The 16,620-nt window shown below is 39.4% G+C and overlaps 1 protein-coding gene across 3 annotated transcripts in view; it reads left to right on the top strand.

Moving 5' to 3' along the window:
* AMPD3 (adenosine monophosphate deaminase 3) overlaps positions 1-14,391 on the top strand; it is a 34,110-nt gene extending 19,719 nt beyond the window's left edge. For 2 of the 3 annotated variants that reach the window (XM_061999226.1, XM_061999225.1), the window contains exons 7-15: positions 317-511; positions 757-888; positions 1,761-1,924; positions 3,050-3,176; positions 4,010-4,173; positions 6,542-6,662; positions 8,302-8,475; positions 9,595-9,705; positions 10,637-14,391. In XM_061999226.1, the coding sequence (XP_061855210.1) occupies positions 317-511; positions 757-888; positions 1,761-1,924; positions 3,050-3,176; positions 4,010-4,173; positions 6,542-6,662; positions 8,302-8,475; positions 9,595-9,705; positions 10,637-10,813 (1,365 nt within the window). In that variant the 3' untranslated portion in view covers positions 10,814-14,391. Of the gene's footprint in view, positions 1-316; positions 512-756; positions 889-1,760; positions 1,925-3,049; positions 3,177-4,009; positions 4,174-6,541; positions 6,663-8,301; positions 8,476-8,701; positions 9,145-9,594; positions 9,706-10,636 lie in introns of those variants that run through there. The other variant, XM_061999227.1, reaches the window with a different exon arrangement.
* The last annotated feature ends 2,229 nt before the right edge of the window (positions 14,392-16,620 follow it).

Below are 16,620 nucleotides of genomic sequence, written 5' to 3'. Positions count from 1 at the left end.
GTGTCCTTCAAGCAAGTATCAAATTTAATCTGACCCCAGGTTCTGTGATTGGCGCTTACAATATATCTCAACTTGTTGAAAAACTTATTTAAATAGGAAACTCTTGAGGGCTACTTTATTTATAGTTCTGCTTATTGAATAATTCCTCCAAAACCAAAATCTCATGGTTCTGAAATATTTTGACTTGCCTAGGCATTAATCCATTTGTTAGTCAAGGAATATTTTAGAAGGCTCTAGTCATTGTTGTCACTGAAATACTTTACTAATTTAAGTTTATGTATGTGGATGATAAGCATGAATAACCTTTTGTTTTCAGGTTGATACTCATATCCATGCTGCTGCTTGCATGAACCAGAAGCACTTATTGAGGTTTATTAAGCACACGTATCAAACGGAGCCTGACAGGATCGTTGCAGAGAAAAAAGGCAAGAAGATTACTTTAAAGCAAGTCTTCGAAAGCCTTCACATGGACCCTTATGATCTCACTGTAGACTCTTTAGATGTCCATGCAGTAAGTCTATTAGAATGACAAAATAAATGAGAAAATAAAAGTTTTTTAAGTGTGAAATTCTGATTTCTACAGTTTTTGCATGGTAACTTACGATATCAGAATTTGAACTCATGCATTACTTTGCATGTTGGAAGTAATTTAGCATAGACCTTTTCTTTCCTGTGCATTTTATTGCTAGGCAATTTAATTTATAAACTATTGTATGTACTAAACCCCATGATTATTTGGGTTTTTTCCTCTTCCAGGGTCGTCAAACGTTTCATCGATTTGACAAATTCAATTCCAAGTACAATCCAGTTGGTGCCAGTGAGCTGAGGGACTTGTATTTGAAAACTGAGAACTACATTGGTGGCGAATATTTTGCTCGTATGGTCAAGGTAAATACGTTTCAAGCTTTTCCAGCTGTACACAAATTAAGGCTTGCAAAAGATTCATGATGTATTGTATCTAGAGCAAACACTGTTGTTAAGTGATTCTAAATATTGGGTTTGCTTTAGCAGTTCGTCAGAGAAACCTCTGCAAGTCAGCCACTGCTGCTTTCTGAATTTCTGAGTCACAAACTCATACAGATAATGTGTGCGTGAGTTTAAAGCAGAGCTGTGTGCAGTTTCAAACCAATGGAGAGCAGCCAAAGGTCAATTCACTGGCTTAATATTTGTTTTAGGATGTAGCTGACTAGTAGTAGCTGCTACGGAAAGAGAAGCTAGGGAAGAGCCTCTGCATACATCTTGATCTGCACGTGCATGTACAGACTTCAAATTAATTTCTTACCACAAAAGAACTAGTAGTTTTCATGGATTAGGTGTCAGCTCTTCTTAAGTGTACGGGAGTGCTTGTCTACAATTAATAGGCTTAAAATGGCTTACTACAGGGATTCTGGGTCAGATTCTCCATTGGTATGTAGATTTGAGGTAGTCATTACTACAGTTCACTACAGTATCATTCTGGTTTATCTATTTAAATGTATGTCTTACAAAGGTGTTAGTAGTAACTGCACAAGCATATTGTCCTCTAAATCTAGGTGTTCCAGTTAGTTACATGCAGATGATATCTGAGATGGCTTGCTAGTGGAACATGTAGATGTCTAAAATAAAGTAACGGATTAACAGACAAGAGATTCCCTTTATCTTTAAAGTGTGACAATACTGGTCTACGGTCTGGTCTAAGGAAAATACGATGATAAATATACTGCTGGCTGTAAATGATCTTCAGTGTCCATATTAAAGCAAATATATTTATTACTTAATAGGAAGTAGCCCGTGAACTAGAAGAAAGTAAGTACCAGTATACAGAACCTCGCTTATCCATTTATGGACGATCTCCAGATGAATGGCTGAACTTGGCAAAATGGTTCATTAAGCATAAAGTTTATTCCCCTAATATGCGCTGGATAATTCAGGTTCCCAGAATCTAGTAAGTAATCAGGAGCTCTTGGTAATTTTAAAAGTTTGAAATCATACCAATGATTTGTCTTAATTTCTGATATTGTTTAGATGGTTTATGAGCTGTCCTGTAGTTCTATTTATAAGCAATAGCCTGGGAAATTTGTTCTTGACCATTGCTGCAGTTTTCCTGACAGTCAGGGAGTGGGAGACAGTAGATGGGGTTTGAGTCCATTCCTTATGAAACTCTGCAAAACTACTGTGAATTATTTGTAAGTCTGAACATACTAAACCCCAAATTACAACTGGGTGAAATTCAGCTGCACTCTAAGGCAAGTGAGAATACATTTTAGTAATGAAAATAAATCAACTCTTGAATTCCATAATGGAGTAGAAAATTCTGTGTAAACCCATGATCATGAAACTTCCTCAAGATCAGTGACTAAAGCTTACATTAGGATCAGGATTTCTTAGTTTTTAAGCATCCTTTGGTACTTTATTAAATGATTCTTTCTTTCGAATACTGTGTATTGCAAGACGGTCTTCCGTGATAATTTTGTCATCCATAAAGCTGAACTTCATGTTTTGAAATTGCATAGCTGGAATATGAGCAGAGAAAGAGCTGTCCTGGTCCATGAATTGCCCAGAGGCTGTTTCTCACAAGGGAGAAAGTTTCTCTCCTTTCATTTCTTCCATAGCGATTTCTTACATTCATAGCAAAGTCGTGCACCTAATGACACCTTCAAGTACCGTCCCTCTTTTCTGAGGGTTGCACTAAAGCAGAACATTCTGCTTTCATCCGGAGAAGTTACAACGTTAGAAAAAAGATTTTTCACAAGAATGAATTGCGTATCTGCCCCATTAGGACTTGGATTGCTGTAAGGGAAAGGGTCACTGTTTTGAGACTGCATCTGCCCCCCATAGTGTCTCTATTTTTGGAGCACTTGGGAGCTTCAGCAGAGCCTGGATGAAGCAGAGTGCCAGCAGTGCAGGAAACAGCACAGAAATACTTGCCCTGAAATAAACTTTGAATTTCTGAGTGCTGGTAGAATTGAACCTGTAGAATATACACAAATAACAGAAAATATGAAGGTGGAGGAAAAATATAAGCTGATTAAAGAATGGTCACAACTGTGTATATTTTTTTCCCCTTCAGTGATATATTTAGGTCAAAAAATATCCTGCCTAGTTTTGGGAAGATGTTGGAGAACATCTTTGTACCTTTGTTTGAAGCAACAATCAATCCCAAAGACCACAAAGAATTGCACCTTTTCCTCAAATATGTAAGTATGTCGGGATTTTTGTTTCACATGAAATGGATTCTCTCCTCCTTATTAATTTTGTTTGTCCGCAGCCGCTTTGAGACACTAAAAAAGCTCCTTCCTCCGTAGATTACTAGTATCATTGTTTTAAAGCCCTGATATACAATTTGATAAAAGCCTGGGTAAGGTCCTGTTGTCAAACAGTTGCCATTTTTTTCCTCTGAAACTGCCCAACAATTACTTATTTGTCCTTTCAGTAATCCTCTCTGTAAAGAGTGACCAAAACCCATTTGCATGCTCTTGTGCAGAGAGCACATCGTAATCAAGGATGTACATTCTGAGCTTGCCTCTGGGACTGGCCTCCAAAGAGGAGGCAACTGAAAGGAAGCATTGTGTACATCCTGATGGGGCTGTAGCTGCTGGGACATGATTAAGAGACATTTCTGAGATTGCCCCCAACTCAGAGCTCTGAGGTTTCCTGGGAGCCTCTGTCTTTCATCTGCTTTTCAAATAACAAAGTAGATGTGTTTAAAGGATTATAATCTGGATCTGAGGGAGTTTTACAGTCCTATGCCTGCCTACACCCCCAGAGTCTGAAGGCTTTTCTGCACCTGGGCATGCTATTTCCCTCAGGGAAAAAAAAAAAAAAGGTGAAACTTCCTTTGAGAAAGCACATGATTGCTGCTGTCTGTATGGTATGGTAGGAGGGCAGACCAGCAGGACTGCTAGAATAAGGAGGGTAATGAAGAAAGAGGAGTAGATGCTTTGTACAAGCAAGTCCTGGATGAAGAGTAAGTAATGTTGAAGTTTGCATCCTGAAAACACGGATTTCTGTGAATCTGATCTCCCACCAGGTGACTGGCTTTGACAGTGTTGATGATGAATCCAAACACAGTGGCCATATGTTCTCTGACAAGAGCCTTAACCCTGACCTCTGGACCAGTGAGAAGAATCCCCCATATAGCTATTATCTGTATTATATGTATGTGAATATCATGTTGCTAAACAACCTTAGGAGGTAAGTAGTTCTTTTTCTCTTTTACAAGCCTCCAGAAAGAACAGTTAATAATCTTGGTCTTAATCTAAGTCTAGCTCATGTATCTTTCGAAGCAAAGGTTATCTTGACTTACTTTAGAGAGTCCAAGAGGTGTACATGAGTTATTTTGAAAATGTTAACTGCAAAATGAATGCAAACGAAATACTCAGAAATTGTGTAAAGGTGTCAGATCAGTGTCTTGGTTTGACATCTGTCTGTATTTTTGTTTTGTGAATTCCTTACATCTGAATAAATTAAGTATAACAAAAGAAGAAACCTCACAAAGTTGACTTGTTGACTGTTGGATTCACAGTGTATTTTCAAATACAGTGTACATCTTGGTAGCTTGTTATCTCCTGAGAATTTAAGAGATCCAAAGTTATGTGGTGAAATATTGGCTTAAGGGCTGCTGCTGTTACCAAAGATAAACAAAGGACGGCATAATTATAAACCACACATCTATCTAACTTACTTCAGCATGCTCGTTGACTCATTTGGTTTTACCACTTTTGAGACCAATGTCTAGACAAGTAATGCAGGGAGTTGTGGTAGTGAATGTGGGATCATGACTGGAAAAGCAGATCTCGGCATCACACTCAGTAAAGCCTGAAATTCAGCTTGAGGTTATGTTCCTGACTTTGTGGCTGACTCACCGAGTGATCTGCACAACAGATTCAAATTGAGGCACAGTGAGGTTATCCGTTGATATTACTGACCTAGGTGAACCTGCTTCTGCAGAGGGGGCGGACTAGATCATCTCTAAAGGTCCCTTCCAACCCCTACCATTTTATGATTCCATGATTATGGACTCAACAGTGGATTTGATACATTCTTATTTCTCAAACTTTTGGGGATTTTCTTATAGCAGGTGTACAGATTTATAATTTTAACAGGTCTTACCCAAATTAACATTCAAAACGTTATTCTCTCCCACTGATAGCTCAAGCATCTCTTTCTCTACTGCCCTAAATAATCAAAACTCATCATAAAAACATCCTTCTTAAATTTGCTGGTACCTGCAACAGACAGGTCTAGTTGATAGTTTTAGTTCTATAACAGAAAGGACACAGTCCAGCATGCATCTAAGTCATCCTTTTCTCCTGATTTCCTTCACATTCTCTGTAGTCTACCTTTTTTTTTTCTTTTCCAAAGACAGAGATTCTTTCAGAACTTGGGCATTTCTTTTTTACCTGAAGATCATTGAACTACTGTTTGAAAATCTCCCTACTTAATCATTAAATGTTCTTTACAGCCTGGTGACATGATGACACAGTTCCTCAAGGAGTCAATAGAAGTATTCACCCTGTTAAACACATTGAGTATTTGAGACACCACCCCCAGTCCCGTACAAGACTGTTTTATACTTTTTGGTACTATTAGCAAAGTTGTCAAGGATGGATTACAGCATAGAATCATCAAATTGAGTCCAACCACTAACCTCATCCTGCCAAGCTCATGACTAAATGGTGTCCCTAAGCACCTCATCTATATGTCTTTTAAATATCTCCAGGGATAGTGACTCCACCACCTCCCTGGACAGCCCGTTCCAATGCTTAATAACTCTTGGTGAAGAAGTTCTTCCTAGTGTCCAATCTAACTCACCTCCCAGGTGCAATTTGAGCCCATTCCCTCTTGTCCTATCATTCATTACTAGAGAGAAGACACCGACCCCCAACTCACTACAGCTACCTTTCACATAGGGAGTGATCATGTGTCCCATCAGTCTCTTCTACAGACTAAACACCCCCAGTTCCTTCAGCCGCTTCTCAATCAGATTTGTGCTCCAGACCCTTCACCAGCTTCGTTCCCGTCTCTGGACATGCTCTATCCTCACATCCACTGTCAGGGGAAAAGTTAAGAAATGTCCACCCTGGACATTGCTTGTTGAAATTCTTTGTTGTCTGCCCTGGATCCATTATAACCTAAATCCAGCATAATTTCTTATGTAGATGATAAAATAGTTCTAGATATCATAGTGTGAAGTCTAACACTCCTAGCACTCTGTGCTACTGAGGGTGTGGTTTTATGCTATACTTAATGTGGTAACATGGCAGGTTGTCATCAAACTAGAGTGCAATAGATTTGCAGAGATGCTAAACAATTGCTAAGTGAGATGTAACTAGTGAAGGAAAGAAGAAGGAAGACACAAGTATGTCAGGTGGTAGAAGCACCTTAAGTAGAGGGACCTGTCTCTTTGACAGTAGCCCACAGGTAGGCCCTGATTAGATGTCAGGTCAAACTGAATAAGAATGCTTATATTTTTTCTTAATTCCCATATTAATGATAATTATATACAAAATTGATTAACAGTGCATTCTTTGTTAGTGGAGCTTGCTTTTAATCTCCCCAGGGAAAGAGGCATGTGTACTTTTCTGTTTCGACCTCACTGTGGAGAAGCTGGGTCTATCACACACCTTGTATCAGCCTTCCTGACAGCAGACAACATTTCTCATGGATTGCTCTTGAAGAAGGTATTGCTTGGTTGCTCACCTAAACTAATCGATATTTGCTTAGACAGCACTCACTGGTTCAAACAGCAGTCACCAAATTGAGTTTATCTGGGCAGCCCAAAATCCATTTTCTTAGCAAGGCACAAGTAACTCTTCATTTTGATCAGAGACCCCACCTGTAGTGCTGCCTTCAGCTCTGGGCTTCCAACATACAAAGGGCATGAAGCTGTTGGAGTGGGTCCAGAGAAGGTCAAGGCCTGGAGCACCTCTCTGTGAAGACAGGCTGAGAGAGTTGGCGTTGTTCAGCTTGGAGAAGAGAAGGATCTGGGGAGACCTTTATAGCAGCTTCCAGTCCCTAAAGGGGCCTACAGGAAAGTCAGAGAGGGACTTTTTACAAGGGTTTGTAGTGATAGGACAAGGGGAAACAACTTTAAATGGAGAGAAGATTTAGATTAGATGTTTGGAAAGAGTTCTTCCCTGTGAGGGCACTGAGACTCTGGCACAGTAAAATAGTATTTTCTTATGTTTAAATGATACTTTTTGTGTTCCAGCTTCCCCTGTCCTGTCACTTGTTTTTGATTACTCCAAGGAGTGCTAAAATTAAATGGAGAAAACTTTTTAGACTTATTACTACTCCCTGGTTCAGGCCCCAGAAAAATTAAAGTAAGCTCTAGGTTCTGTACAGGAACAAAAGTAATTTGCCCTGGCTGTTTCATTTAGAAGTTCATTAAGGTTTTGATTATTTATATCTAGAGTAACTGGAATCACTTGATCGAGAAACTTAGCAGAGCAATATTTTGTATACAACTTGATTGTTATGACAGGACAAACGTTATCATTCCTGGCATATCAGTTAATACAAACCAGCATACAACTCACCCCAGGCCACCATTTTGTAATTAAAGTAATTGGTCAGTGGGTGGCAGACTTGCACTGAATTTATTGTAATGAATTCTCCAAGTTAATGCTGGAAAATTCTTCTGTTTTTTTCAACATATCCAAGGACAAAGAAAAATTTTGCATAAAAATGTAACCAGTAATTCCTGAAATTAGACCCAGATAGAGTACTAAGGCTGTATGTGACCAAAGTGTTCTCCTTTTCACTCTCTCCTGCTTAGCCTGGTGTGATAACCTCACATAGCAGCTAATAATAATAAAGGTACGTGTTAGATTTACAGTTCGTAAGTCAAAAATAGTAACAAAGTTGAGGTGATCACTGATTATTTATATTATGTGCAGCAGCAACACATGACTTCTAATAAATTAAAACTTCTTCTGCTCCTAAAATTTACCTTTTGGGCTTCAGTTTTGAAAATAACAAATTGCTTAGCAGTTCTTACACATCTGTTATCTGCCACTTCTAGGCTTGGAGGGAAAGTATGCAGTGAGTATCAAGTGCAGTGCCTTTAACAGTCACACATACTAAGCTACAGTAATACCAGGCACCAGATTTTTAAAAAGAAGGTGCATATACACTGAAGAATGGAAATTAGTTTTATAAAGGTCAGTAATGTTTAAAACTTAGACTTTTAAATATTTTTTAAGGAAGTCAGAGTTAAAGTGTCAACGTCCTCCTCTGTAATGCTGTTTCCCTTTTAGACAAGGGAGATCTTTCTTCCATATCCTGTAGTACCATTAAATGCTGTGTTCTCTTTTGCAGAGTCCTGTCCTCCAGTATCTTTATTATCTTGCACAAATACCCATTGCTATGTCTCCACTAAGTAACAACAGCCTTTTTCTGGAGTACTCAAAAAACCCACTACGGGAGTTTCTACACAAGGGACTTCAGGTGTCTCTCTCCACAGATGATCCTATGCAGTTTCATTATACAAAGGTAAGAATTCCAAAAAGCACTTGTCTTTGAATTTGGCAACAGTACCACATAGGCCCAGAGTGACCTCAAAGCTATTTTATGTCATTGCTTAGGGTATAAAGTTTCATGTCTTTCAGTCACTTCATTCATTATTCTTCCTCATTCTCAGTCTACTACTCACTGTTAGGTTTCAGAAGGAAATGTCTGATTTCCTAATTATGTTTCTTTTGTACTCTTGCCTCTCCAGTGTTGGCTGTTGAAGTATAGAATGAAGGATGAGGCTGAAGGGAGGTTTGAGCCTTCATAAACAATCCTCTAGAGTGCCAGGAAAGTCCAGTTTCCTTATTAATAAATCTGGGGAAGTACATTACAAAAACATTATGTGAAATCTCTGAAGATGATGTATGAGCTGTTTGCTCAGTGAAATGAAACAGATTCTTGTCCTTGGGTGGCCTGGCAGGACGAAATGCCTGGTCACTGGTTTTGATGCCCCGATTTTGTAGTTGGCACTGACTTAAGTCATGCTGTGCCTCAGAGTGACCTGCACATTGCTCAGTTGTCTGTGTTGTGAGGACAAGCTGAGCTCTGGCGTGCTTCACCCAGGCTTGCTTCTGGCCCAAGACACATCTCTGCTAGAAAAAACAGAGATTCTGTGGGGTTTTCTGCATGGATCTAACACAGCACCAGCCGAATTACACACAGTGTGGAAGATGTCAGCTGTGACAGCCCACTAGAGTCAGACCCGCCCTGCTTGTGTGGGAGGTCAGAAGTGAGAAATTGCCCTGTTGTCTGTGTACCTGTTCATTAAAGATGTACAAGGAGATCCTCAAAGGTGTTCCTGTACTCTGGGATGTCCTTCAAGTTGCCTAATAAATACCTGTAAGGATCTGGACTGCAGGTGCAATTTCTTAGTCTAAGATAACTGGATATCCAGTGCCTATTAATTATTTAAGTCACCCTTGGGAAATTTGAAATGGACAATTCTGTTTGTTAGTAATTATGATGTTAAAGTCTTAAACCTCTAATTTTTCACAGCTATCTAAACAGCATGTATAAATGCCTTAATTAGTAATGAGTGCATATCCCCATTTAAATCTTATCTACATATAATTTAACTTTAAACGTATTTTGGTGACACAGGAAGCTCTCATGGAGGAATACGCTATTGCAGCCCAGGTGTGGAAACTGAGTACCTGTGACCTGTGTGAAATAGCCAGAAACAGCGTACTCCAGAGTGGACTGTCAGACAAGGTAACTGTGGCTGGAAAAACCTCTTTTGTGAGGATCAGGGCAAGTAGGAACTGAGAAGTCAACAATCTGAAAATTGAATAGTAGGTGCTTATGTGATATATTAGTGCACATCCCTATGCTCTTGTCCAGAAACAGTCACACACCATCAGCTATGCGGTCTTACATTAAAAAAAAGTAGTAATGTTACGTTTTTCCTCATTAGCTTTGTTTTGGAATTCCCAAAACATGCAGAGAGACTACGTGCCTGTTCATACTCAGTTCTGCCTCCAGTCTCAAACCTTTACTTTGGGTAATATCCCTTTGCCAGTAATTTTATACATCATGTCTTGCATTGAGTAAAACACAAACTGCCTGTCGTAAGACAGACATGTTTTTGCTTAGAAGGGAGTACCACTGAAAATATTCTGGTTTAGATAGGCAGTCAGATTAGATTAAATTCCCTTTTAGCTTTAAAATTCTGTACATCCATGACTTCCTCTAGGGTCTATTTTAGAGCATCCTCTCTTCTGTGTCACTTTCAAACATACCTCTCAAGAAGCTGGTTTGTGAGGCGGCTTTACAAACATATTTTGTTGTTTCTCCCAATATTCTCTATTGACAACTACCGATTTTCCTCTTGTGCAACATTTAACTAACAAAACAAACCTCTCTCTGAGCTGTCACGTGAAAGACATAGTAGTCATGATCAAACACTAGCATAAAGAGCTTTAGCAAGCCAGACCCAGTGCACTGCTAAGAAATGATACATAGAAACTTTAGCTTTAAAATCTCCAAAACTGGTTAAGACTCTGAGGCAGAGTTCAATGGCCAGCTGGTCGAAGCTGCTCTTTTCATTTCCACTGGAGTTATTCACCTAACAAATACTCAATTATACAATAAATCTAAGCGGCTGAACTGACTTCTTCCTTTTTATGTTTAATCCCGTTTACAGGAAAAACAGAAATTCTTAGGGGTGAATTACTGCAAAGCAGGGCCTGAGGGGAACGACATCCGAAAGACAAATGTTGCACAGATCCGGATGGCCTTCAGGTACGAGACGCTGTGCAATGAACTTAGTTTCCTGTCTGATGCTATGAGAACAGAAGAGATTTCTACTCTGTCCAAGTAGTTACAAGATCAAAGAAACCAGAACATTTCACTTCTAAGCAAGATAAGATGCTGATTAACACTGAGTCTGTCTTTGATGCTACCAAGACATAACTACGTAACTGAACAGCACAGAGAAAAGCAGAGTACCCGTGGAAGGTAAACAGCGTTTGCTGCTATCTTTACTGCATTATTCTCATTGCAAAAGTTTCAGTTTCTACATCATGAGGCTTTGTAAGATTGCTGTAAAAATGCAAACTCAAGAATCGTGTTAATGTTTGTTTCATACTATCCTAACTGTGCACTGTATTGCAGCTTGGAAAACAACAGAGAATATTCACAGTGCGTCTGTGATAAGCACCTTAGGATCGTGCCGGTGCCGACAGTATACATGCACTTGGTTTTGTCTCGCTAGTCTCAGTAATAATCATGGCATTTAGCTCTTGTAAGTTTAACCCTTTATTTGTTAGCAGTTTGTACGGGGTGCATCATTTGGAGGCTACCCTTTGATTCTGGAAGGCACTCTGACACAGTTTTTATGTTTCAGCAGTTCTACTGGAAAACAAGAAACACCAAAATCCGGTAGCCTTGTTTAGTGACTAATTACTTCCTGTTGTCATGTAGGCTGTTTATGAAGGACAGCAGATTAACGCTTTTTAATCTAGTAAGTAGAAAACATGGTGTCAAGTCATCACTATTGTACATTGTAATAATGAGTCTAATTATATCATAACTTTGCCTTGAAAGTTGAGAACACTTTTTTATTGCTTTGTAATGGGACTATGTGGATATGCCAGTTCAAATTACTTGGAAATTTACGGAGATAATTTTGGTTGCTTATAAAGGGAAATTTTTTACTTGAACAAAGAAAGTGTTCTTACGAATCAGTAGTAGAAATTCCAGACCTGGGTTCTGGTCCTACTTCTGACATCTTTTTACACATTTGTGTTAGTTTGTATTTTAGTCACGTAAGAGTTGAGTGAGAAGTCAAACTGCCTATTTATACAGGAGCTAGCCCACTTCAAATCAAGTTATGTTAAACTTGTTATATGTAAGGGAGTGGCCAGTAAGATACAGCTACTGGAATATTTATCACTTGCAATCTTTTTTTTTTCTGTTTGATCATCCTTCTTAAGACACAGTGCTACTCATTCAGAAAGGATTGAAGGCAATAACCTGAGCATTACTGTATTGTAGAAGCTGTACGTAGCTTCCCACCAGAGCCTCAAGGCTTGGGGCAGCAGAGGATGTTGATGCCTCTATGTCCACCCTCACCCTACTTAACTTGAAAGCCTGTAGTCCCTAAGCTGAGATCCTGAGCCTATGGTTAGACCTGGGTATCTAATGTAATACATAGGGCGCTCAGCATCTTAGAATGGCAGTTCAGAATTAATGCATAGAAGGCAAATAATGAGTACTGGCCCATGAAGCCTCACTGGACACAAAACTCTGCATGTTTTACTACATCAGACATCTTGTGCCATTTGGATTTCTCAAGCCAGGCCCTGCTTCTGGGGCTTGGGCACCTCCATCCTTTGTTTCAAGACCTGATCAGGTTTCATTTTCCCTTGTAAATGCAGCCAGAAGTAGCAGTGGTGACATCACCAGTACCAAACCACTCATGAGGGTATGTATGCAGTGAAAACACGTGCTCTCTCCTCAGGCCGTGGCAGTTCAAAGCAATACCTACAAGGAGACTTTTAAAATCTACTGTTTGTCCTGAATGGTGATTGCAGGGAAATAACACCAAAGTCAGGGAAAGAGGAATTCCCTGCCATCTGTAGCTGGTCAGCCCTTTAAGAGCCCTGTAAGGGATTAAACCTAAAGCCCAGAGACGAAGGCACAGGAGCAGAGTTCTGGCCATCCTGTCCCTGTCACAGTTGGCCAGTGTCACGCACAGGGAGCTGCAGTGATGGCAGACATTCTTCATCCAAAGTGGGAGAGTGGGAGAGTGGGAGACAGAGTGGGAGAGTGGGAGACTTGACTGAGTGGGAGACTTGACTGTAGGTCTTCAGTGACCTAGCCTAATGTCTGCAGTGTTCAACCAGTGCCAGATTTTGTATTCCTTGTGCAGCTGAAAGTTATGTGAAACTGTGCTGTGCTGCTCAACTGTATGATAAAAAAAAGTCCTATGTTCTTAAGTTAACAGTGAACTACTGGCCTCACTGTTAGAAAATTTAGCAGCTCATACATTGTCAGGACTGGCAAGTGCCATTTTCTTAGGATGAAGTTAGGAAGTGGTTCAAGCATTTTAGCTGCATAAGATGCAGATGTCTTGTCTTCATTTGTATGATGTGCTAATAAATTGTTATCAACATAACATTATTTACCCAAGAAAAGCATCCGCATCCAGTTGAAATAAACAACATGCATGGTTGAATTTAAATTCAGTAATTTAAATTGGAAGTATTTTCATCTGATAAACATTGCTTTACTTTAGTTGTTTCACCTTGATTGCTACTAGTGCTGCTTTTTGTGTCACTTAGTTCTTAGAGTTCTTAATATTATACCAAATTTGTGTATGTTTTACCTTCTCAGCTTTCCTGACCTCAAACACATCAAGTTCCAATATGTCTGTAGCTCTTATTAAAGAAAACCAACAAAATTGGATTTGAATATTGAGTTAATGGACAGTAATTGGGATTTTGACAATAATACAAACACACAAGTGGTCATGACCACTGTTTCTGCTTTCTGTGCTTCCTTGTGTGCTGCTCTTAAAGATAAATTGAGCTAATAGTGTTATATTTAGGGCAACAAACCAACATATTTTCAAGCTTCCACTACTACATCTCTTAGTCATCTTTTAATTAGGCAAAAGTTACTGATTCTCAAGTTCAGTTCTTAAACCTCAGCTTCTTTTTGTTAAAGTTGCACTTTTGTTCTAATGTATGGCTGTTCAAAATAACCTTGCACTCTTAGGCTGTGTATGTTGTGAAGGGCTGATCCAGTGTTGAGTGTTACTGACACCCAAACCACTGTTGTACACTTTCACTCAAATGCAAGGCAGGGCAGCTGCTGCTTCCCCCGCCAGTGCTGAGATCAAACCTGGTTACACCACAGCTTATCTTTTACTCAAACAGAAAGGGACTAGAACATCACTGTAGGTGGTGGCTGAAACAAGTGTTGCTTCAGAATGAGAAAATATCCTCTTTTCCCATCATTTCATTTCATTGGTGTTAAGGTTCAAACAGTAGTCAAGACTTCCTAAATTCTATTAACTAAGCATTTGATACTTTTACCTAGAAGGGTTAGTTATTGTTACTTGATGTTTACAAAATATCTATCAGAACAATTTCCAGGGATGCTTTTCCATTCTGTCATGTTACTTTAGCAAACCTAAGGCATTTGCTCTGCCACTGGATAATACCGCATTTTTTGTTGCTCACTCCAGAGTTACCTTGTCACGTCATTGTTTTTGTGGCTATACCTTTCTGTTCTATTTGCCTAGTTAAAATCCAAGTCTGAAAAAGGTGGTGGTGGGGGTGAGGGATATCTGTAAAAACTGCTTTTTCTTTCTGTGCCTGGGTTAAATGATGTTTATCTTTTGCCTCTTGTGGAAGCGTTAAACATTACACTAATAAATAAATTCTAAAATAATATGGTTTGGATTTTCTTGTGTGTATACTTCAATAAAGTTGTAGCTGCTGAAGATCTCCACACTTACGTACAACTAAAAACCTCTGCAGCTGTACTGTTAGTACTAGAGACGACTAAAACAAAATAAAGGAGTACCACAGCATAAAAAGTTAAAAATGCCAGTGGGCATACAGAATAAGCAATATTTAGAAGGAGCTAAAAGCTTAGCTCACTTACTTAAAGCAAGTCAGTGTTACTGAAAGCCAGGTCCGCTGATTTGTGTGAACATAATACTTGGCATTAAGTCCCAAAGGGAAACTGTATGGCAGGGCCACCCCCACTGCATCTTGGTGCCCTGGTTTCCTGCTCACCCACACTGAGCCTCAGGGTAAGGCACGTGGCACCCATGTCTCATCCCAGAGCCTCATCACGACGTGAAACTGGGAGTCACAACACCTCACTGTGGGAGCAGGAAAGCAGTTCTCACACTCACACTTGAAACAAACAAGCAAAAAAATCAGTAAAAAAGCAGTACACAGAACAGCTTTACCTGACAAAAAGTACGCAACTCAGAAGCCAATGTGACAAATGGAAATAGTTACTATCAACATTCTGCTACTCATGATGACTTTTTTTCCTCAAAGTTTAACACAAATTACTTTCTTCAGTAGGAAATGTAATAAAGCTTTTAAAATGATTACAATGTTTGTATTTTTCTGTATACAACTCTTTATTTCTGTATACAGGCAGCACACAGCTTCATCTTGAACTGAATGTGTATTTCTTCCCCCTAACTCTCAAAGCACTAAATACCAACATGAAACAGCATAAAGAATAGTATATATAACAGTGAGACATCAACACTGCTAATTTGTTACTCATTAACTTTGACCAATGTGTACTATCTCATAAAAACTATTGTTAGAAGGTCTATTAAAGTGGGTTGGAACCACACTGGCATGGAAGCAGAGACTCCTGTATCAAAACCTTACGTTATTCCACATGTGATTAAATTCTAGATGAGCGGCTTTCTGACTAATTTAAGCTTAACTCATAAAAACACCTTGTGTTTTTAAGTAGCACTTTGAACCAAAGAGTGCTCCTTTAATTACCTGTTGGATAGTATTCTTCGTTCCACTAGTTCAGATAAAAAAGTAGAATGTGGCATTGGATCCTTCACAGACTAACATTCAATGGAGCAGGGCTGGTTCACAGCAGAACCCAATATCTGGGCAGCTCGTGGTGTGGTTACTGCAAAAGAACACCCTCCCAATTCAGGGTAATTTTGGCTACATCCAGCAACAGTAAAGAGTGTTCACTCTTTTAGAATATGTTGCCATATGATAAATTCTAGGCCTTGGAACCAAACATGTGAAGAAATGACAAAAAACCCCTTGTTTTTGAAATTACTAATTTTTAAGACACACTTGTAAGAAAGCAGAATTCCATTTACCCACTTAAAACAGGGGAGGACAGAACCCTGGAGGACAGAATGGCAAGTTATCTTCAAGAATGGTTTAAAAGAAAAATAAAATCGTTCATTATTATAATATTAGTCACAATATAATTACTTCCATTACAGAGCATGTCTATTTAGGGGGCACAAACTTGAAGAATGACATTTCACAGAATCACAAAATCTCAAGGGCTGGAAGGAACCTCAAAAGATCATCTAGGCCAAACCCCCCTGCCAGAGCAGGACCACCTAGAGTAGGTCACACAGGAACTCATCCAGGTGGGTTTGGAATGTCTCCAGAGAACGAGACTCCACAGCCCACCTGGGCAGCCCTTTCCAGTGCTCCCTCACCCTCACAGGGAAGAAACTCTTCCTTGCATTGCTTTGGAACCTCTTAAGTTCCAGCTTGTACCCATTGCCCCTTGTCCTATCATTGGACATAATTTATGCAATGTCAAGAATTAAGGCCAGACATTTTAACATGCAGCTCCTGCTTCTATCAAGCCTCTTTAAGGCTCCCTGAGGTCACTACTGTTCCAGGATGCAGTGGGACACAAAGCATGAAGATGTTCCCTCTAAAACCTAATGCATTTGGCACAGACAGCACAAGACTGGAATTTAACAGCTCAGTTCAAACCTTTAGCACAGAAATCTCACTTGTTGCCTTGTGTTTCCAGGACTGCAATAAGTGTGGTTTAGAAATATATCTATAATTATATACATAATTCTCTTTAAAGATGTAAAAGTTAAATACGCTATTTCCCACTAAAACCCCCAACATGCACATTAAACTT

The sequence above is a fragment of the Colius striatus genome, chromosome 7 (assembly GCF_028858725.1).
Source record: "Colius striatus isolate bColStr4 chromosome 7, bColStr4.1.hap1, whole genome shotgun sequence".
Classification (NCBI taxonomy): Eukaryota; Metazoa; Chordata; class Aves; order Coliiformes; family Coliidae; genus Colius; species Colius striatus.
The sequence above is the reverse complement of the archived record's forward strand: the minus strand, read 5'-3'. Positions and strand labels throughout refer to the sequence as shown.